Below are 23,492 nucleotides of genomic sequence, written 5' to 3' on the forward strand. Positions count from 1 at the left end.
CCTGCATCTGAACTACACACAAGCACACAAATCCACAAAGATAAAGAACATGCTTTTCTCTCCCACCCTCTCCCACCTCACCATGACCAACAGCCGATTTGGGAGAGAACCACCGAGGCAGGGGTGAGGGGAGCGGGAGAGATGCACGCAAAACACCCAAAAGGGTACGATAGACCATGAGTTGATACCACTAGAAATAATCAAACATAATTGTATGTTCTAACGCATTTGAATCTAGAAGAAATGTGCAATTGAGAGTAACTTGCAGCTTCAACCCTCTCCCAGACAAGCCCTGGGGCGCAGGAACCTGTCAGTACCAAAAATGGGGAAAAACAAGACTCTTCTGGCACGTGGAAAGCACAAAGCAGAACCAGAGGGCAGCAGGTTTCTGTGCTGGTCTGCTTAGGTTTATGCCTGAGACGTTACGCGGGTTTGCTCCTCAGCCTGGGGGGTGTAGCTGTTTCCACGCTCATTTAAGAATCAGCAATGTGGAAAATAATGTGAATGGCAGACAGCAAATTTGCAGCAATGGTACTGATATCATCTGCAATTAGTCAAAGGAAATTACATCAAAGGAAAGTAGATTGGGGAAAGTGAAACATGCACTGAACTAAGATATTTACTGCTGTGAGAAGAGGTCAAGGAATGAGCTGGTTTGGGTCCCAAAGCACAGGATTTATCCGCACAGAAAGAACAAACATCAGTGATGAGCACTTAAGAACCCCCCCAACTTACCTGCACAGCAACGCTTAAAACTCACTTGTGGGCTCCTCCTACACAACCCAAACCGGTGTAAGAACAGCAGCGCTCACTCCTTGCCAAGACCTGCTGACTGAATGTCAGGAAATTAAATTAGAATTTTCTATAAAAGATAAGAGTCGTGTCATTATTGCTATGTCTTTATTTGCATTTCCACTCAAAGACACTCCTCAAATATAGCGGCCGTTAGACTACAGACAATAGGGATTCATTCTAGAGCTCATTTTTAGTTGTCATTTAAACTCACAAATTATTAATTAGCTGCAAGAGTGGTGAAAAAGCAGAGGGAATATTTCAGTAAGACATCTGCACGGCTGATAGACACGGCTGAGAGGAGTCGGTGGCTCAATGTGCGAGGCGAGACAGTCCCTGGGAAGCTTCCCTTAGCTGAAGGGGTGAATAAGACGATCGGTCTTGGAAAGATTTTTCTCGAGTGGTAAAGAAACGCGGGGTATTATTCCCTCTCCCTGCGCAGAGGCAGACGAGTGGTCATAAATAACTTATTTGTATAGCCACACAGATCTGACTGACAGTTTTCACCCAGCACCCAAGTCTAAGCCCACCTTAATAAGGGAAGCTCCTTTGAGGTCTGGTCTGCTGAAGGCCGGTGCTCATTCTCTCTGGATTTGAGCAGGTCTTGCACAGCTTCAGCTCTCCTCCCTTAAATCACATTTCCAGCACAAAAAAACAACCCACAAACCTATCCCCTGCAGAGAGACAGCGAACAAATGGAAGATGACCTGTTTTAGGAATGAAATCTCTTTATCGAGTCCTTGTGAGGAACCACGGCTCTGCCTTGGTTCTGCTCTCAGCCACGCCGCGTGTACCGTGCCTGCTCGCTCACACAGACCTCTCTCATGTGCTGCTCTTCCTCCGCAATCCCCAAAATAAGAGGTTGCCTTCAAAAAAAGGAAAAAAAAAAAAAAAAAGAGAATAAATGAACACACAGAACATGCTGGATGAAAGAAGTTATGGTAATGTCGGTAGAGTAACCACTCCTGTACCAAAAAATATTCTTTTTCACTTTACCACTACTAGTCACGATTTACCCTCACCATCAGCCAAAGAGATGTGGTTGGATGGGCCCTGTGCTAGAATATAGCCGCTCCATCTTGCCAAAAAGTGAACTACAGACTGAGTTTCAAGAGCAGCACAGCTGTATTTAGATGAAGGAAGACTCCTCGGGGAGAAAGGGCTGTCTACATGGGGTCACCCCAAGTTGAAAGCAGGAGCAAGAATCTTTCCTGACATGTCCGAAATGCTCTTAATTTCCTGTCTCTTCTACCAAAGCAAGTTCGGATCTGTCTGAAGAATGGATGACTTCAGGGCAATTCCCAGAACCTGTGGGAGCAGGAAAGTGCCTGGTCAGACTAGAAAGGGATCACAAACAACCTTGGGGTTTTCCAGCCCCCCATGACTGGACAGGGGAGCCTCTGGGCTGCCGCAGGAGTTTCCAGTCACTGGCAGTTACAAAAGAGTGGAAAAAAACCATCAATAGCGAAAAAAGCGGAGCAGATGACAGAGCTCTACACCTTGTGCAATCTGTTGACTCCCCTTCTGTTGGTATCCTGAATCGAACTAGCTGCAAACAAAGAGCGCATCTTTCAAGGCAGCACTACAAACACCGAGAAAACCTCTTGTTACTTTTCTCCCCCGAGTTAAAAGTGCGCGAAAGGTATGATTGCTCAATTTGCAGGAGCGCTTCTGGCACGCAAGACCTTGTACTCACACGTAAGAGGGCCCAATACGAAAACCTCCCCACCTTAGGAAACACACACCACATTACGGGCATAAATCAGTTTTACAACCCCGTAGTCCCACTCAGTGCTTCCAGACCTTCCCTGTGATGCTCGGGCAGGAGCGAAGGCAGCAGATACCACGGGACGGTACCCCTCACGGCACCAAAGCGTTAAAACAAGAAACTTCCACCCTTGGTTTTCCCCTGGGCGAGGAGGGGCTGAGCCACTCCTGGCACCTGTGCGATGGAGAAAACTACAGAATTCACTGGGGAGAAGCATCTCCGGCGCAGCCTGCTCGGCCAGCACGGAGAAGGGGAACGGAGAGCTGCAGAAGCTGCTGGTCCCAGCGGGGCCGGGCGGTTCCCGGGGGCGTCCCGTCCCGCCCCGCTCCCAGGGCTACAAAAGGCGGTGGCGGCAGCAGCAGCGGGTACCAGCAGCGGGTACCGGCAGCGGGGGAGCAGCGCCGAGGAGAGCAAGTAAGAGAGGAGTAAGGGGGACGGAGAAGGTCACTGGAAGCACGAGTGAGCTTTTAGATGTCTTCCAGCCTTAAACCTGCAATGCTTTTAACAGCCCGCGGGCTTGCTTACCCCCGTGGTGCAGCGGCTGCAGGTTATTCCCGCTGGGCGCGAGGATGGAGGATGCAGGGTGGTCTGGTGGTGGGGTCCTGCTGGCTCGGAGGGTCCGGGGGACAGAGCTGGGAAATCATTGGGGTCCCTTCTCTTCAGTTAAACTTGATGGTTCACATCTGGTGGGCAGCAAAGGGGACCTTGGTAATGCCAGCTCGCTCACCCGAAGGTCTGCACCTGCGTTTTCAAGTAATAAACACAAGACATAGACCGTAGGTGTCAGGAAACTGGTGACAGACATACGCGGGACAGGAGAGGAGCTGGGCAGTGATGCTACCAGGCAATGGAAAGTCTCCGAAGATGAATGATGCACAGGCAGTGACCTCTCCTGGTGCAGGCTGCCTCGTACAAGCCTCTGATATCATACTTCGAAGCAAACTTCCTCCTTTCCTTACTCTGACAGGTAAAGCTAAATAAATGGGGTCACTGGTAAATTCTCGGCAGAGAGCAAACCACCAAGGGGATGGGATCACAAGAAGATACGTGGTCGCACAGTTCCATGGAGCTGCCTGAGACATTACTCTTGAATATGCCACTTAAGTGGCAGAACGGGTTTTAGAGGGGTCAGACTTACCTGGTTGTTGGGTGCCAGGACGGGAGATGTAAAAAACCGAGTCCCGAGCAGTGGTTATGAAAGTGCATTTCAGATTATGCAATGGAAAGATGCGACTGCGAAGGCTGCTCACTACCAGCCTGGGGTGGGGGTGGGGAAGGAATGGAGGGGAAAAAAAGAAAATAATTCAGAGACTTTATCTACAATGATCTGAAATGAATAGTGCTCTCCCTCAAATTGTTCTCCGATGCCATCTTTCATCACCGCCTCTTGAAAATAATAATGAAGCAAGATGTATTTTTTTTAATGTAGATAAAAAGGGATTCATAGATACAACTAATGAAGCAATTTCTGTACTTGCAAGTAAACTAGGATTATTTTTTTCAAGGGTATTCATTAAAATAGAGCATATTATAATGATGTATTTTACATTTCTTTTCTCCAGGATGAAGATCCTTATTGGAAGCCTTCATTTCTACTTCGTTTCTTTCTTATTCAGTAGAGCAAACGGATTCCTAACTCGGAGAACACCTACAGCCTATACCTTCCCATTTTATAACTACTCCTATTTAAACCTCTCTTCTGTATCAGAAGCACAAGCTCCAATAACGGCAAGATCTCTCAATTTCTCACATAACGTAATTGAAAAAATAACCAAGAGAGACTTGGAAGGTTTTGAGGCGCTGGAAGTTTTAGACCTCTCCTACAATCAGATTAAGGACATTGAACCCGGAGCGTTTGAGAGTCTGCTCAGCCTTGTTTCTGTGAATTTATCATTTAACGATAAGAAACTTCTTGTCTCAGGTCTTCCACCCCACCTGAAGCTCTCACCTGCGAGCAAAGCCTCAGGGTCTTTGCAGCTTTATAAGTATTTTGACAAATCCTCACAGGCTGCTCTGGAGCCTTCTGCATCCGCCGAGGAGCTGCCACATTCCAGAGGTCCCTCTGTCCTGCAAAATGTTAATCCAAGACTCAGACGAAGTACAGAAAATCTTCTTCGAAGAGGAGAGAAAAACGTAATGGTCCCGACAACAGCCACATTAAGGCCTAATTTCTGCGCAGCACCAATAAATGGGATACTCGATCTGTCAAACAGCAAACTCTCCGAGGACGAGCTGACGTTACAACTGGATCCGGACCTCTGCCAAGCTCAGCTGGACAGTATTTTGGAGCTTAACGTTAGCCACAGTGACCTGGAAATGGATCTTCTGTCACTGTTCGTCCTGTTTTTGCCAATGAAAAACATGTGGTCCGTTGATGCCAGTTACAACAAATTAACAATTAACATTCTAGATGTTGAGGCGCTCTGTAACTTCCCATTCAGCAAGCTTGTGTTTTTAAATATTAGCAACAATCCCATAAACAGCTTGGATACGCTGTGCGTCCCTTCGACCATCAAGGTAATTGATTTGTCCTTCACCAACATAAGTCAAATACCCCCAAATTTTGCTAGAAAAATGATTAACTTAGAAAACATGTACGTTCAAGGAAATCACTTCATATATACTGTACATCCAGAAGTCACTAACGCAGTTCCAAAACCTCCCCCTGGAACCGTACATATTAATGTCATTTCATTTGTCAGGAACCAGGCTGGGACACCCATCGAAAGCCTTCCAAATAAAGTGAGACACCTGAAAATGTCCAACTGCTCCATTGTAGAACTGCCGGAGTGGTTTGCTGGCACAATGGAAGAATTATTATTTTTGGATCTCAGCAGCAACCGAATTTCTGTGCTTCCTGACTTACCCGTCTCCCTGCAGCACCTCGACATAAGCAACAGTGATATTAAAATAATACCCCCCAGTTTTAAATCTGTCTCAAACTTAACAATATTTAATATTCAAAATAATAAAATTACGGCTATGCATCCTGAGCATTTCCCATTGACTTTAACAAAATGTGATATTAGTAACAATAAGTTGAACACGTTGTCATTAACTGACGCCCTGGAGAGACTCGAATATCTCAATGTTTCTGGGAACCTGATCACCAGACTGGAACCCGCCAGCTGCCTCTCTGCCCTCACTAATCTGGACAGTAGTCACAACCTAATTTCAGAGCTCCCTGATCACTTTGGGAAATCTCTTCCAATGCTGAGGTATTTTAATTTATCAGGGAATAAGATCTCCTTTCTACAGCGTGGTGCTCTCCCAGCTTCTCTGATTGAGTTAGACATTAGTGACAACGCCATCACCACCATCGTGGAGGACACTTTTGGCCAGTTAACCAGTTTGAGTGTTTTGACTGTTCAAGGTAAACATTTTTTTTGTAACTGTGACTTGTACTGGTTCGTGAACGTCTATATCCACCACCCCCATCTGCAGATAAACGGCAGAGGAAACCTCAGGTGCAGCTTTCCACCAGACAGAAGGGGCTCGTTGGTGGGCAGCAGTAACCTCACGCTTCTGCACTGCTCGCTGGGCCTCCAGATGGCTATTACAGCTTGCGTTGCCACCTTGGTTGTTCTGGTGTTAACAGGCTTATGCTGGCGGTTCGATGGGCTGTGGTACGTGAGAATGGGTTGGTACTGGTGTATGGCGAAGAGGAAGCAGTACGAGAAGAGGCCAGAAAACAAGCCCTTTGATGCCTTCGTCTCATACAGTGAGCAAGATGCAAACTGGACGAAAGAGAATCTACTGGCGAAATTGGAAACGGACGGATTCAAGATATGCTACCACGAGAGGGATTTCAAACCGGGGCATCCCGTACTTGGTAACATTTTTTACTGCATAGAGAACAGCCATAAAGTCCTTTTTGTTCTCTCTCCCAGTTTTGTAAACAGCTGCTGGTGTCAGTATGAACTGTATTTTGCCGAACACCGAGTCCTGAATGAAAATCAGGATTCCCTCATCATGATTGTGCTGGAAGACCTCCCGCCCAACAACGTGCCACAGAAGTTCAGCAAACTCAGAAAACTGCTGAAAAGAAAAACCTACTTAAAGTGGAGCCCCGAGGAACACAAACAGAAAATGTTCTGGCATCAGCTAGCAGCTGTCTTAAAAACAACCAACGAACCGCTTGTGAGAGCGGAAAACAGATCCGCTCAGGATATGTACGAGATGGAATGAGATACGGAAACGTGTAAAGATTATGCCTGGAACGTCTGCAGTCAAATAAAAGCATTTGTGTGTTCACCTTCTGCAAAGGCTGCTGTGTCGCAATGGGGTTTGTCTTGAATCGGCCCCAGGAGAGGTTACTAACGGGTTTGTAGCGTGCGCGTTGTTCCATCCGATAAAAGAATCTGTTATCCAAAGGGCTGAGTGAGACCTGAGCACTGATAAACAGACTCCTCTTCCCAGCTGCTCGATTTTCTTCAGCTATTTCCAGCAGTTCTTAAAACGCTGCGGATGTCACCTGAAAGGAAGAGCAGCTCGAGCCACACTGCGTGCCCTAACCATCCTTGTGAGATTATTGCAGTGAAAAGCGGTGTCATTCAAAGGTAAGGCTGTAGTTCAGGTTCTCAGTTCTAGTACAGCCTAAGACGGGAACATACCCCGTGTACGTACACGTAAAAAAAAAAAAGACAAACCATGACAGTACACAGGTAACAGCTTCTTTCCGTGGCTTAGTGAGAAAAGATTAAAGACTTACTTAACGTAGCCATCTGAGAGATGCAACTGCAAACCCGCGCTGCTATGTCATTCAGTTTAAGTAACTGTTGGAAGAGATCAGACTTTAAAATCTTTTGTAAGTACAGATTAACATATACAACCAGACAATCAAAAAAGAGCCAGCTGAGCGTGTCCGTCTCTACTGTTAAATAATTGGTGTGAGCTTTATTTAAATGCTGTTATCATAAACCTCCGAAGAATAAGCAAGAAAGTTCTGTACATTGTTATTTAGACTTAGGAAAGTTTCACTTGACACAATCACCCTAACCCATTTTGAATGAATCCAGTGCTACCTCTGCACAGCCTTTGTCATCGCCTAGTGCCACTTAATAATTTTATTTCTTGTATTTGAAAAAATAATAAAAAAAAAAAAATCAGCTGATCTAGTTTTCACATTCAAGGAAAATCAACAAACTGTGACAGAAAATAAATACCAGGTGAGAACAAATCATTTAGCGCAGCACACAATCTGGACTCGTTCATAAGATGAGCCAACCTAAATGACTTACCAGGAGAAGACCACAGACCCAGGAACGCAGAATGTCTACATACAGCATAAGGGACAGCACGTTTGAAACACACGCTCTGAAAAGGAATTAGCTCTGCTGTGACAAAATAAGACTAATACCATCCTATTTGATGCTAAAAGGGGAAACATTAAATAAACATAAGGAGACACCAGCAAATACAACTCTTCTGGAAAAGGGAAAGATGCAGCTGGAGCGGTACATGGTTTTCACACTCCCTGTGCTGCTTCTGAGTAAAAAGGAAAAAACCCATATTGCGGCACATAGTATGTTTGACTCCTGGAAGCAAGGTTCAGGGACAGCTTTTGGAATTAATTAAAGTATTTTTCTAATACTAAATGTAAACCCATTTTAAATAGGAATTGACGACGACCTGTTGTCAGCATGTATTAGCACCTAATAAATGACATTCGAAAGTCAATTTCCCGGTACCGATTTAACTTATGGATACTGAACTTAGTATATCCATGAAGCGCAGAGCTTCAATTTGACAATAACTGAAGAGCTACTCAAATCAAAGAAATCCGCACCAATTGCGCCGCAGGACAGAACCAGTGCTCACAAACCCCAGAAGCGCTTTGAAATTGCCTCCTCTCCCTTTGTGCCACAGTGCTGACTTCTCCAGTTTTCCACCAGTGCAAATGATGAGACGCAGCGTAGGACTTGCCCTCCTCGACCACCTCTATTTACGGAGAGGTCTCTTTGCACTCTGTGCAAACCCTCCTTTCCTCAGCAAGCATGAAGAGTCGGGTACGCTGACTGTCGTGAAAACAGAATGTAGATTTTCAATAATAAAGCAAAAAAAAGTCCTCAGGCCAAATATCATGACAGCAGCCAACACCAGCAACTTCAAAAGCAGCTGAAAAGCACACTGAAAGCATACATTGGATAACCTGGCTCCACCACGATGGGTTCATCCTGACCCCAGAAATCAAAGATTGCTTTAATCCCTGGAGTACAAAATTTTATCTGTATTCCAAAAGCTGTTGGCATTAACTGTCAGGCTCTTGATATTGGTATTACCCGCATGAAGTACCCGCTAAAACTTCCTATTTTTTTCTAAACAGTTCTGCAGCAATGAGGTCCGCAGCATATGTACAGGCAGTAAGAAAAAGTACAAGCATGTGAAAACTTTTGGATTTGCCACCCTTCATATTCACGAGATGCTTTCTTGTTCTTGTGTTACGGACTGCACTACTTACAGACCTACCTTCTCTAAACCATTCAGTATTCACATGTGTTTACTACTTACTCTCTTACCCATCTCCTCTCTTCACATACATTTTCCACCTCCTTTGTCCAGCATTCTACAGCTTCCCCTCTCAATCGGATTGCTGCTTTCTTTTAACCTCACAGTCGTGCTTTCTCGGTTCTGTGTGCAGCAGAAGGGAGTTCTGATACAGCAAGGGGGCTGAAGGAAAAAAGAAGAGTTATACTCCCGAAAAGTCTAAAACAAGTAATCTTTTTGTCATATGATAACTGATTACTTCAGTTCATGATACGCTTCAAAGAAACTGTACCTATATATTTTCAAAATCAAATCTCTATTTGCTACATCCGTAAGCCTCCCACAAAACACGGCTATTTAATACAACTGGCAACTTAAATCAGATTTTGCTCCTACTGCAGATAAAAAGGTGTTGCACTTTCCTATCTGACACTACAAACATGTTAACACCTCAGTTGTATTAAGAATACAACTGGTACCAGGAGTTAACAGAAGAACAGCATTACAAAGTGCTCTGAAGGGATTTCAGTTCTTTTTTCTTAATAATACATCACACAAAGGCAATAAAACCTCCTTCTATTTTGAAGCTGTACCCTTCCTGCTTTACTCCCACATGAATACTCAACGCAAATTACTTTTGTGAATAAGATGCAAAGGATTTAATCTTCTGTCATGTGATGAAGTTCATGTGATCCAAACCAAAAGCACAGTAGGAATCGTACATACATGCAGCAAACCCCAAAACTGCTTAATGTTAAAAACAGTCTTAATGCGCATCTTCAGCTCCCTCAAAGCACACACAGGACCCCATCTTGCAACCACTTTTGGGGTCCTACGCTATACTCCTTCCAATCTGACACTGTAATTGCTCCTAAGAACATATAGTTTGAGGCAAAAGGACAGAATCCCATGTATTTTTTTTTCCCCTCAAAATTAGTACGCTTTGTACCAAAGAGAAATGCAAAGACAGAAAAACCAAACAAGACAGATCTTTTAGTTATCTTTTCTAATTACGTTAGAAAGAACCATATTATTTGTTTATAGAGAAAAATATCTGGGCAGCGAGAAAAGACTTACAGAAATAATTTCAATTTCTCGTTTGTATTAGAAAGTTGTTCACATCCATTTTATTGCAAGAAAGCTGTCTTGAATTACTCAAAATTAATTAAAATTCAGGGTGTTAAAGAACAGTGTTCATAATGTAATAGTCTCCCAGGAAAATCTTGAAAATAGTTTAGTTAACAAATAGCCCAAACAAACAACAACTCGCACACGACAACGATGTGAATGTTTTTTGTTTCTAAATTAACAAATCATCTTTCCATCACAGTAATTTTGCTAAAGATGTAGCATTTTCCTATAATGACGCACCAAAAGCCTGTGGCACGATTATTTCAGAGATACTAAGGCTCTGCTGAATTCCATAGAATTTGAAAGGTGACTGCTTGTTTTGAAAAGATCTGGCTACTTAAAGCAATAATTGTCAGGAATCTAAATGCCTCCAAAACATTCCGTTTCATAAGGAATTCCCACAACACATGACACAACACTAATGGTTGGATTCACATTCTGTTCATTTGCTCACGGTGTAGACCAACAGATAAAGTTTATAAGTACGCAGATTATTAATCTTCAAATCAAACTGATGTTAGACTTCTTAAGAAAACCTCAAAAATTCGCGGTCATCTTCTTATGTGGTCATTCTGTTTTTAAAAATGTTAATAGCTGTCAGTTCTACCTGTCAGTTCCCGCTTTTATACAAAGTCATAGACGAAAAAGCAACCAGCAACACTACTCTTTGTGTAACAGTTAATGAATTAGAAAATTCCAGAGGTGACTGCATTACTGATAGTGTACCAGTACTATAATATTGCAATATTCATCTTTATCCTCAAGTAAAACCTATAATTAGGTACTGCACAGTTATTTCTATCAGATGTAAAACACTTCTCCAATTGCATTATTTTGGGATACTTACCACCACCAATCCTTAAAACAAACGTGCAGTGGAAATCAATGTATATACTTCACAGGTTTATTACAATGCCAAAAACACTTCTCAAAAGTCCTTCCCTAGTGGCAATATAACACTGTGTCTAAAACGCTTTGTCCTGCTTTAGGAAACCGAGATCAAAATCCTAAACTTCAGTTGAAGCTCATGGAAATTTTGCCATTTACCTCAACGGAACCAGGATTTCACCCCGCGAATAGAGAGGACCTTTGTTATTACTGACACTTGCTACAACAAACCACCACCGGTTCTTTCAACCTTCTGCAATGGGAAGTTTAAACTTAAGTATCGCATTGCCAAGCATCATCCCAATTCTTCCTTCTTGAAAATATGGCAAGTATGCAATTTAACAGGTAATACTTCTGGCACAGCCTCAGATTGTTCTCCGAGATATTCTGCCTCGTGACATAATGACTTGTATAGTTAAAACGCTTACTGTTTTTTTTTCACCTGTCCAGCAGTAAAATTTAGTAACAAAACACCCTCGTGTAACAATCCCAAATACAAATCTAAAATACCACCCTTCTTGACTTGCCGCAGAAATTCAAGAAAGCTTCACGGAAGTAATATCCTAGTATTCACTTCAAATGCAAATAGCTGGATATTAACATTAGTGGCATTTTTCTTAATTGGCAGCAGTACAGCATCACTGAGTTCAGAATGATCATTAACAAAAGCAAAGAGGACCCACTGGATCAGCTAGATCAGAACCCTTTCCTAAGGTTACACTGAGGGCACTGGTATCTGCTTAGTCGAAGCACTGTCATAGTCTCGCACCAAGTCATTGGTGGTGTGATAATGCATGGCAATGTAGGATTTGGCAAATCCAAAAGCCGAGTTCACCGGCTGCAAGCTATTTGGGGTGCTCACTTCCTGGGAAGGGCTGCTGTTATAGATACTGTAATAGGGCTCGATTCGGGTGTTCATGGGGGTTGAGCTGCTCTGTGCATAGTGCTGATGCCCGACAGAAGCCTTGGGGCTCAGCACACTTTCCTTGGAGTGACTAGGACCGCAGGCTTGGTCCACGAACTTTTTCTGAGGTTTTGGAGACAACATGTATGCTGAATTGGTCTCATGGTGGGACGACTTGTTCCTGTTGACTTCCAGGCTGCCTTTGCCCATGGCCCGAAGCCTCGTCTTCTGCTTGCAGCAGAAAAAGACAAGGGCTACGTACTGCAGGCACCAGAGGACTCGTCTCCGAAGTCCAGCACTGTTGCGGGAATATATAAAAGGATTTAATCCAGATTTGAAAAAAATTAGGGTAAATCCACACAGCTCGAACTGGTAGAGAACAAAGCCACCGCTGCTGGACAGCATGTCCTGCACCAAAGAGATACCCAGGGGCAGGCAGCAAACCAGGACGGAGAGGACGATGACGACACACGTCACCACTGCCCTGGAGTCTTTGGCTGTGGACAGGTTGACCGCTGGCACCAGCTGGAGCCGGCCGGCAGCGGTGGCCGGCGGCTGGCCAAGGTGTTTGGTGTAGCTGTGCGTCTGGACGTGCTGCGGCTTGCTGTAGCTCTGGTTCCTGTACAAGGCGGGCACGGCGCTCTGCACACCGGCCCTGGTGGCCGGTGGCCCCACGAAGGGCTGCGGTCTGGAGGTATCCACAGCCACCACGGGCGGGCACTTCCTCACCTGGGCGTTCCTCCGCAGGGCCTGGGCGATCATGACGTAGGAGACAGACACCACGGCCACGCAGCAGATGAAGTCGGTGACATAGAGGTAGAGGATGATCTTCCCCTCGCCGCCGGCGAAGCTGGACATGGGCAGGCAGAGGCGGGAGCCGCGGGTTTTCAGGGTGGCCAGGGTGGCCAGGGTGAAGCTGGTGGCCCACAGGAGCAGGGTGAGGAGGAGGGTGCAGGGGAAGGAGGCGGCACGGTGCGGCTGCTTCCCCAGCACCATGCGCAGCCGGTGCAGGGCGATGACCGCCACCGTCTTGAGCGACATGATGATGAAGCCGGAGCTGGTGAGGTGGAAGGTGAAGCAGAAGGCGCCCGGGATGCCTCGGGCCGAGTCGAAGAAGAGGATGAAGGCGAACATGGGGGCGGCCACCCCGCAGATGAAGAGGTCGCAGAAGGAGAGGTTGAGGATCATGAAGTCGAAGTTGGTCCTGAATTTCCTGAGGGCCGGGTCGAAGAAGGACAGGAGGACGATGAGGTTGCCGTAGGAGCCCAGGCAGAAGACGAGGGCCAGCAGGGAGCCGCAGGCCGCCAGGGTGGCGGCGTGGGTCCCCTCCCGCAGCTCCCCGGGGCCGCCGCCCGCGCTGCCGTTCCCGCCCAGCGGCAGCAGCGAGGCGCCGGGGGGCTCCTCCTCGCCCCCCGCCGGCAGCCGCCCCGACGCGTTCATCTCCGCCCGCCGCCTCAGCGCGGCTGCGGCCGAGGCGGGCCCGCGGCGGGGGCGGCCCGCCCGCCGCCCCGCAGCACGCACGGGGCCGCGCCGCTCCCGCCGCTCCCTCAGGGCTGCCCCCGCCATGGCGCCGCCCGCCCCGCCATGGCGCCCGCCCGCCCGCCCGCCGCCCCACGGGAGCCGCCGGCCGCAGCGGCCTCCGCGCCCGGGCCCGGGCCGGCTCGGCTCCTTCCCGGCTCGGCGGAGCCCCGTAGGCGGCTCCCGCCCCGCTCCCTCAGCCGCGGCGCTGGCGGGCGGCGGCTGAAGTGACGGCCGAGGTGCGGCTGCGGGGACGGACCCACCGACGCCCCCTGCCCACCCCCGCTGCAGCCCGCGGGGAAGGGCTGCCGGGGGAAGAGGGACAAGGGGACATGAGTGCGGACACCCCCCACTCCCCCCCTTCGGGCTTCCTAAATCGCCTCTAGGGCTGCACCTGCGGCTCCAGCTCGGGGACGCAGCGGCACGCACCCCGACCTCCGGCTGCACACGCTGGCGGCGGCGCTGCTGCAAGGCGCTGTAGCTCTGGTTTGGATCCGTGCCTTCCTAGTCTCCATCATGCCTCCCCCCACGTTAACATCCAGCGGCGGCCGGTGCCCCCGCACCCTGCCCAGCCTCATACAATGGCACCATCAGGAGCCTGTCCTCCTCCACGGGGCACCCGCAGCGGCAGCCGAGGGACGGGCAGGGACACTGCGGGCGCTTGCCCTGAAGTCAGGTGAGAGAAGGCAGATGGAGGTTTTGCTACAAGTCACATCACAGCCGTGCCCTTAACCAGGTTACCAAGTCAACAGCTGGGCACTCAAGGCCTTGACGTCCCTCCATGTTGACTTAACACCAACAAAACACCTGCCCCAAACCAAAAACTCGATCATCGACATTTGAAGCAGAGTGTTGCTCACTGCGTCTTCCCCTGCGTGTACATTTGCACCGCTTTCCCGTGCAAACTCAGTGGGGCAGGGAGACCCTTTTTGTTTCCTTGTCTGTGCCCAGAAGCACAGGATCTAAGGCAAAGGATCTTCTGTATTCCCAAAGAGGGATGGGAAATAATCAGTGTTATTTCTTTATCTGTTTACTGCCAACTATCGCAAATACAGTAGTCATCATTTAAAGCGATGGAGAGTGCTGGATGCCTGAGCACTTTAAAGGATCATTTTGAAACACTTACATGGGCTCGAGGACGAGGAAAGGCTCAGCACACGTTGTCCCAGCCAGCGCAGGCTGTCACACACAGGCAGACACAACCGAGGGACCTCAACGTCAGGCATTGCAAATGCAGTTGGAGGAGACGAAAGTCCAGCCAGGCGAGGCACAAAAGCGCTAGGAAAACACAGCAGACCTAGTACTTCTGACTTACGCATAGGCTCTTGTCTTATACTGTACATTTCTACATATACTCATTATATTAATCTGCATAGTCTTAATAATCTACCCCCAGCGATCACACGGAAGCATAGCGGTCCTTCGCAGAACCATCAAGACAGCAACAGGAGCACTGGGTTGCCATCCGAAAACTTGTCAGGGCTACCTGCTCCTTTATTTTTCAACGCATTTCTTTCCGAAACTAAGAGCAATGTTTTAGTAAACCCATGATTCACAACAGCAGCCCGGCCTGTGAGCCTTGCCACGCTAAACACACTTCCCACTGGCAATCGGTCCAGGTTAGTTGTCGTGGTCTGTGGCAGCCATCAGAGCAGGCTGCGACAGTGCCTTGCAACCTGGCACCCAGGTCAGGTGTGTGCCGCCTTGGTTTCGTTCTTAACCTAGTGGCATACCAGAAAGGAGAAGGTCCAAAAATCAACACACAACGTCCATGGTTTCCTGTGGCTTCAAGCTACATTCTGTCTCAGCTTGGCTATCACTTTTGTTTTCACTGTTATAGTTTACTTCTCCAGCCACGGTTAATTTGAATTCTGTGGGTGAATCCTGGCCCTAGTGAGTCTGAGTTTTTTTTTTTTCACTAACAAGCTGGGATCTCCCTCCTTGAATTTTCTTATTTATAAACATCAGAGCATGCTGAATTGCATGATTAAACACAACTGACAAAGTATCAGCCTAACGTAAGGGTGAATTACTTCAAAGTGATTAACACTGAGGAAACGGTGATGATTGTTCCTTCACGTGAAACTAATGTGCACACAATATGCACGTCCTTTCAGAGCAGGCAACGCACCCCACGGCAGTTGTAAGCAAGACACCGCATAAAAACCAACCTTAGTCTCACACTGCGTCTAATCCCTGAGTCCACATTAGGCTATGACAATTTCTGTGGTGTCACTTACCAAACACATAGGAGTAGTAACACATTTTGCAAGAGTCCTTTAAAACGTTGGTAAGGTCTATGCAATTCCAGGTGTTATTTGGCCAAGTGGTCAGCCTTCAATGACCACAGGTAGAACGTCTTAATTTCCCATAGTTACTAGATCTGTAGGTGGAAGCACACATACAGAATAAGGCTGCACCTTTCTAAAGGGATCGGTTTTAGAAAGCCCGTGGGGTTTAAAGGAATTAGCAAGACTGAGACTCTGATCTCTTATGTGCTTTTGAAACCCCTACCTGAGATGCTGAGAAACGGATTTAGGAGTTGAAACTGTAAGACTTAGGTCTTACAGAGTTAAATATTTTAGAACTAATTATGTGCAAAATAGCAAAAGAAAACCCTGCATTTTCTAACAGTAATAGGTTAGATTGTCATTCATTTCATTCACGCAGTTTAGCAGGCCCATGAAGAGCAAGGGCGTTTTTTTTGGTTTTGTTTAAGATGCTTTACTGCTCCACAGTTATGAACTGTAGTTTGAAATGAAGGAAAAAGTCTGCGAGCCGCAAACGTTTTAGCAGAAAAGCGCAAGCTGGATAGCATTTTGGTGATGCGCGTTGAGAAACGCTGCAGACGGCCACGGGCATTCAGCAGAGAGCCCGTGAACGCTGCAGGAGACAGCGAGTGCAAGAGCAGGCAATTGAACACAGGGCTGGCGCTCGGGGAGAGCGGGGATGAACTGAGGCAAAAAGGATCTCCATGGGAACACAGAACACTGCACAGTCCCTTTGGCACCACAAAGCGTCTCACTGGGCTGCCCCTTTTTAAAAGGGCTGCCAAAGTTTGAGGCAGGGGAGAAGCGCAGGGGAAGAAATCACGTCTCAGTTTTGCAAGGCAGGAATCACAAGAGCAACAACTTTTGCGGCACCTCACACAAGGTTCTAGGATAAGCCTTTTCTTGAAGTAATTAATAAAAAAAACCAGCACGCTCTAGTACTATCAAGCTTCTTAAATATTTTTTCAGCCTTGCAGCTCCTACTGCATAAGGAGAAATTATGTTCCCAAGACGTTTTTTACAACAGTGTCAAGGTTTGCAGATACCACAAGAAACCAGAAATTACTTCTAATCGTGGAAACCTGCCCCCATCTCAGCCTAAAAGCAGTGTCTTATGATTTTAAGAAAACAGTTGTAGGGAAAAGAAACTGAAATAATAAAAGGGGAAAGTAGCCCAGAAAAACGGAAATAAAAGCCAGGAGAGAATAAATAAAAGCTTTTAACTGATACTCTTAACAGAAGCCTTTCTGGGTAAAATCATCTAGGCTTCTACCCAGACTTATTGCTAAACTGACTACACTTAGTGCTAAAACAGATTTATTGGGTTTACTGCAGTTTTTCCAAAGCACGCCAATTAGAAATGATCACATCTCCTACTTCCCAGTATCTCTCACTATTCCCCAAGGGAAATGGGTGTCCAGCTCCATCTCCAGCAGCAAAATCTGCTCAGGTAATTTCTACAAAATACCTGCGGCACTGAGGGTGCTAAGAGCCCAAGCGGGGAAAGTAGGCTGAACTTCCACAAGCCTTTTGTGGAAAAAGCCATTTAATCTAGAATTAGAGAAGGATCACGGCCAGCAGGGCTGCCTCTCCTTTTCACCCTTTGAAAAAGTCTGCCTTGTTAGGATGCAGCTAATGCCTCTAAGCACTGTGCTCTAATCCATCAGAAATCAAAGATAATTTTGCTAATAATCTTTGTAGGCTTTTATCTGTGATGAGAGTCGCTCTTCTTCCCAGGGAGAAAATACTAACCTTTTTTTTCCTCTCACCTCATGGACTTTCCCTTCTAAATATCTCTTAATAACTCTGAGAAGCACCTGTTGACCAAGAGAGAAAAAACGCTCAGTGCAAACCAATTACAATTTGTGTGTAATTTGTGTGCTTTGCCTTAAACAGCTTAGCAATATTCTTCATCTTCCACACAGCTTAATTTTGCTCTGTAATCAAACCTCCAATTCCTTGCAGTAGGCTGTGAAATTACTGCTGCCTTAGTGGCCCAGGTACCTCCTTGGAGTAACCACCACCAAACTCCCTCCCTGGAGCATGGTTACCACTAACCTGCAGACAACCTGGAAGTCTCAGTCAGGTTCAGGTGAAATCCACCCCTCCCCTCCTTTTATCGGAAATCCCATTCTCCAGACCGTGTGCAGCAATGTGACTGTGTACAGCGAGTATTTTGTGATGGGGAAATCCACAGAAGTTGCCTTCCAGTTACTGCACAATGCCAGTGAGAATATAAAACAAATTAGCTGGTAAATCACAGCAGGATTAAAATCTTGCATGGACAATGGCCAGCAAAACTTTCTACTAGTAAGTTGGGTTTTTTCCCCCTTTTATGTCTTACCAGAGATTGTTTTCCATGGCACAGGAAAAAAGGAAACTGGAGTCGCTGCTGCAGGATTCCAGGAAGTCTCAAGCTGTGGAAGAAAGTGCAAGACCGAACCGAGCGTGGGATGCTGGGGATGCCTAACTATCAAAAACTGACAGGAGACATCATCCATGTGCACCAAGCACAGGACTCCCAGCAGCCTGGTAAAGAAGTAAAAAGGATGAGAGGGCAGACAACTGGACATAAAAGGAATATAGTCATAATATACTGTATCAGAAATAATGACTGTGATACTTTTTCCTCTTCCATTTAAAAAAAAAAATAAATCCATGTACAGATTAGCTCAGCTTGTTAATGACACAATCCACCAATGTCAAGTCTGTGGTGCCACCCAAAAGCACAAGTTAGTCTTATTCACCTACTCGATAATTTTCTTATACATTTTTATCAAAATAAGCACCATGTCTCTATGATTTCAGCAGGTTTTCACATGCATAAACATACCCACTTAGTTATGGAAGTATGGGAGATCACTCCACTTAATAATCTAGCAAGATAGTCACTGAACAGTTTCACTTGAGTTGCAGTGACTTAAAAAACCCCAACAAAACCAACCCCAAACCGACAAACCAGTTCTGCCTTACATCATTGCCATCCTTTGGTGCTTCAAACAGCGGTGGTCACTGAGGTTATTTGCGCAGATTGACAGGTGGTCACTAAGGCTATCAAGGCTACCAGACCATCTCCAAGATCTTTTTCCATCTCCCTTACTGCTCAAGGGGAAAAATTCTCTCTTCTCACGCTAGAAATGTCTCCCTCTCCAGACTGAGGTATTGCAGTTGTTTCATCTCTAAAGCTTGAGGGAAGAGACAGCGTAAGACATCAAAGCGATGGAAAGCCCAGAACTCGTTACACGTGTACATTGCTTGGGAAAGTTAGGGAATAAAAGTAGCAACGGAGTTGCAGTATTTGATGAAGAACTCACAATTGTTCCTACATTCTCCGAATAGGAGACTCAATCTTTCACCCACAAAAAGTCAATACAAGTTTGTTCACAGTACCACATATTTCATCCTACAGAACTGTACTTTGAATAAGTACTCTATTTTCTGGGCAATCTGTTTGGATGAAATAATTTATTGCTGATCTATAAACAGCTATTGCGAATTAATACCACCTACTTATTTGCCATCATAGCTCTCACTACAGGATGATTCTCTACCGAGCACTGAATCCTCAACATTGCGACCAACTGCAGCTACACTTTCACTATAGATACATAAGAAAAGAAACTCCCAACTACAGTAAAAGGTAGCAGAGCTGGATCCTATAGTCAGCTGCTCTTAGCGTAGGAAAAACAACACCTATAGTATCTGCTCCATCAGTTAATCAGCCAAAACATATTTTAAAGATGATCTTCTGCAGCAAATAGTTCCCATTACTCTTAAAGTTTGTTTAAATTCTATCAGCAAAAGCCGCTCCACTTCAAACTAGTTTCTACAATTTTAAGTGTGCTTCTCAGAAGTAAGTTTTTTGACAAGCCTCACCAGGTACAAGATATTTTTACGTAAATCTAAAAGCTAGTGCCCCAACAATTAGAATTAGATATTTAAGTAATCCTTTATGTTGCCTTAACTCACTGCCAAATCCCACAATAAACACATGCCTCATACAAAAAGCTCAGAAGCACAGTAAACAACCTTAATTTATAGTCTCAAAATCAGAAATTTTCACTTCAGAAATACCAAAAAATGCAGATGTTACAAACAGTCCATTTATTGGGTCTTAAACTACGTACACAATTGAAATAATAATTTTGGCACTACGCTATACAGTGGTTACATCTGTGTGCTGACACTCATTAAATACTGCACCAGGAACACTGCTGTGCTTTGAAGTTTGGAATGAGTCACACTCAGCAGGTAGATCACTCAAAATGTATCAGTGCTCCTGTAGGGTTGCATGAAAGTTGAAACACACACCAGTTTATGAATTATTTCAATGTACCTCACATTCTATGAACTTATCACACTAGAATATGTGATGTCAGCATTTCGAGATGGCCACAAGTGTTGCATTAAAATCTGAATCAGACATAGTAATAATGAGATACAAGAAAACCAAAACAAAACCTCTGCCTTTCAGACATGAAGAGATAATCTGTTAAAGAAAATAATTTAAAAAACTAATAATGGCATTTGATTTGATACAAAAGCCAGAACCACTACCGTATTAACATCTAAGTATGAATCTTTACAAATTAATCTCACAATGGTGTTATGTAAAAGGTTGCAAACTGTACAATGTTTTGTCAATGCAATGCCTCTACAATTTATACAGTCTTTTACAACTATGTAACACATATTAAACATGTTGTTAAATAGCCAATAGATATCAGTCTCTGAACAAAGCTGCAGGCAAAAAAAAATACAGAGCTTCCACAATCTTCAAACAAGATATGCTTGCTCAAACAGTGACAATCTTTATGAGAATATGCTGTTAAAAATAGTCAGCCATTCAGCGCTTTTTCACACTGTGCATACATTTCATCCTGTGAATTCAACCATCACTTGACAGTCCATAATTTCATATCTGTGGGCTCTAATTATGTGGAAACACCCATAGTCTTTCACCCTTAATAGTATGCAGATAATCATAGATCTTTATTCGCACGCGGTCAAGCTATCTATGAAGACCTGGCCAGGCAGTAAGAGCTTTCACTCCCCACGTTCTGTCCTGCCATCATCTATACTGAGCAGAGAAGATCAGCTATTTACATTTTGACAAGGAATATATAAAAAGGCAATCCTGCCCTGAGGTGGACTGAATGATATAGAGCCCATCACCTGACAGGCACTCAAATCCAAGTAGTGAAAAATAAACTCTGAGGAAGATAGGTTCCTGGTATTGTATGCTGAGTGGGTTAGAAGTTGCATCCACAGAATCGGAGAGCTTCACTGACAATGTTCTGGTTTGTAGCACTCTCTGGTTCTGCATATCTTTGATTTCGGAAACAGGCGGGAAGAAGGGTCAGAAAAAGAGCGTAAGAAATGTGCAGTGTGTCACTGTGTGCAAGAAAGCAGAAACAAGACTGATGTGTAATGCAGGCCAGTGACAGGGGTCTTGCAATAAACTCACGATCAGGCTGTGTGAACGCAGTTACAAGGGCGCTGTGGGGCTCCCACAGCTGCTCCCTGGGGAGGTGAAATTCTTTTTGAACAGAACCAGGTCTTTATGTTTGTATTTAAAAGTGGTTTTGATTAGGCATCGGGATTTCCAACAAAAAAGTTTTCTACGTGATAAATTTCTTTGAGTTTCCTTTATTTCGCAGAAAGGTTCCTACATCCTCATTTTTCCAGGAGAAACCTGAAAAAAAAGAGATGAAAGAATTCAAAACAAGATTACTGCCTCACGCTATTACCACAGAACAAAATGAAAATTTATATTAAAACTTCTCTTGGAATACTGTCACAAAACATCACAATGCAATAGAGATGAGAATCTTGTAGTGTAACAAAGAGAAACTCCAGGAATGGATTCACTCTTTGGGGACATGCCTGTGTGAAGAGAACTGGTAGCAGAGCCATAATGCGGAAGAGGAAACAGTCTGGTAGCAGTCATTCCCCATCGTGAGATGCAGATGATATACTGCACTGGGTGGTAGGCTAAAGTCCTCAGAGGCATCAGAAGTACAAAGCAGCAAGTACCTTGCCTTTAGTGAAACTGCCAGGCATTTAAAAGGCAGCCAACTGGCAGAAAGTGGAGAAAAGGAACATCAATATTCAAGAAAACAAGTGCAAGTGTCTTAGCAGAACACTAGCGTAATACAGGGACACACAAAAAGACGGCCAGTATTTAACTAAAACAAATCTGAACCTGAACAGACCACTGGAGGTGCAAGGGACTTAATTCTCCCTGTGGTTTAGGGATTCCTCTCTACTCCATGCTAGCGCTGGAGAGCTAGAGTACATTTCATAAGATGTTTCTGGCAATTTATGTCAAAACAAATAATCTTACCCATCTATGCATAATAGCATGGTGAAACCAAGAGGTCAGTAAGCACTAGTAGCTGGTCATCTGTGAACTGCTGTTTATGCTCCTGCCAGTTGTCATGATGAGTCCTCCGGAAATTCGACAGCGTTTTTTTCACAGTCATCTACGTAGCAGACAAACAGTATTGATCTGTATCAGTTATGGATTTAAGCTTCATGACAAAACAAACACTGAATACAAGAGAACACAGCAAAGTGTTTGAGCAGTTACAAAGGTTAGAAGGGCTCTGTGGACTTCAGCTCCGTTCCCCAGTATTTTAATTTTTACACTTCTGGTTAGTCTTTTGACTGGTGTCACAACTCCAACATTCTTATTAAAAGGATTCTTTGACCTACAGTCTTCCGTTTGAAAAAATTAATAGATTCTTATAAAGTATAAGTGAAATGCTTTTCCCCTTTTCCTCGGATATTTCAAACCAATGGTTCATGAATCACATAAGGTGCACAGAAGAAACAAATCAGAGGAAAACTATCTTCTGTTATTAAAATAATTAAGATTATTATTAAATTAACAAAAGAAAAGTCCAATCAGTCCAGTTTCTTGATTCAGTAAAGCACATCATAGGACAGTTTGTTAAATCTAAGGAATTCTTCAGCTGTTAGCTCACTACTCTGCTTAAAACAGCAAATGTCAACAAAACTGGACAGGGGAAAAAAAATACAGTTAAAGGTAACTATTTAATTTCCAGGGTTGCTTATAAAACCTCGTTTTAAAAATTTCAGAGCGATTTTTTGGTTCGGGTTGGTATTTTTTAGAATAGCGTGCACAAAAGTGACATTTTTCATTAAAAAAGATTATTTCCTCATTATAGGTATAGCTCTTGCAGCTTTCAGTTTATGCTTTAAATATGAAAGCAAGAACAGAACTAACACAAAAATACTTAAAAGTAGTCCATGACTTAAAATGTATTTGGAACCATTTAATAAAAAGCAACAGAAACTAAGTTTCTTAACAGCGTCCTATTTTTTTCTAGGAAAGGGGAACTAAGAATGAGTCAAGCATATTTGAGATATATTAAACAGGAAAATGATAGAAGTATTTTTACCTCAATAGGCTGAGGATCATTAAGATGGGCACTGAGATCCATTAAGAGCTGTGGCATCCAGGTGGGTACATCATACGGACTTGACAAAATACATGCGCTAAGTCCTAGCACACCAGCATGGCGTTTAACCAAGTCTGCAATTGCAGGATATTAATTTACATTTGGCAAGGTGCAACTATCTTGTCTAAGACATTCCTCAATGACAGTCACAGTTTTTTGTTCTGCGTTTTTTTTTGTGTGTGTGTGTGTGCGCGCGCGCACACACATTTTTTTTATTAGAATCAAACACCACATTGCTAACAAACAGA

The 23,492-nt window shown here is 44.8% G+C and overlaps 3 protein-coding genes across 3 annotated transcripts in view; 1 reads left to right on the top strand and 2 right to left on the bottom strand.

Moving 5' to 3' along the window:
- Nucleotides 1–4,123: 4,123 nt before the first annotated feature.
- Nucleotides 4,124–6,748, top strand: LOC309670640 (uncharacterized protein; the record flags this gene model as incomplete). Its single annotated transcript, XM_082481651.1, has 1 exon — nucleotides 4,124–6,748. The coding sequence occupies one exon, from the start codon at nucleotides 4,124–4,126 to the stop codon at nucleotides 6,746–6,748; it is 2,625 nt and encodes an 874-aa protein (XP_082337777.1).
- Nucleotides 6,749–11,780: 5,032 nt separating this feature from the next.
- On the bottom strand, nucleotides 11,781–13,535 carry GPR75 (G protein-coupled receptor 75; the record flags this gene model as incomplete). Its single annotated transcript, XM_082480972.1, has 1 exon — nucleotides 11,781–13,535. One exon carries the CDS (start codon nucleotides 13,533–13,535, stop codon nucleotides 11,781–11,783), a length of 1,755 nt encoding a protein of 584 aa, XP_082337098.1.
- Nucleotides 13,536–19,838: 6,303 nt separating this feature from the next.
- Nucleotides 19,839–23,492, bottom strand: part of PSME4 (proteasome activator subunit 4) — a 69,964-nt gene continuing 66,310 nt past the window's right edge. Inside the window, exons 45-47 of the mRNA XM_082480875.1 lie at nucleotides 23,185–23,318; nucleotides 22,104–22,242; nucleotides 19,839–21,452 (exon numbers count right to left, since the gene is read on the bottom strand). Of these exons, the coding sequence (XP_082337001.1) occupies nucleotides 22,108–22,242; nucleotides 23,185–23,318 (269 nt within the window). The 3' untranslated portion in view covers nucleotides 19,839–21,452; nucleotides 22,104–22,107. The remainder of the gene's footprint in view (nucleotides 21,453–22,103; nucleotides 22,243–23,184; nucleotides 23,319–23,492) is intronic.

Source organism: Vanellus vanellus, assembly GCF_965231255.1.
Source record: "Vanellus vanellus genome assembly, chromosome: 3".
Lineage (NCBI taxonomy): Eukaryota > Metazoa > Chordata > Aves > Charadriiformes > Charadriidae > Vanellus > Vanellus vanellus.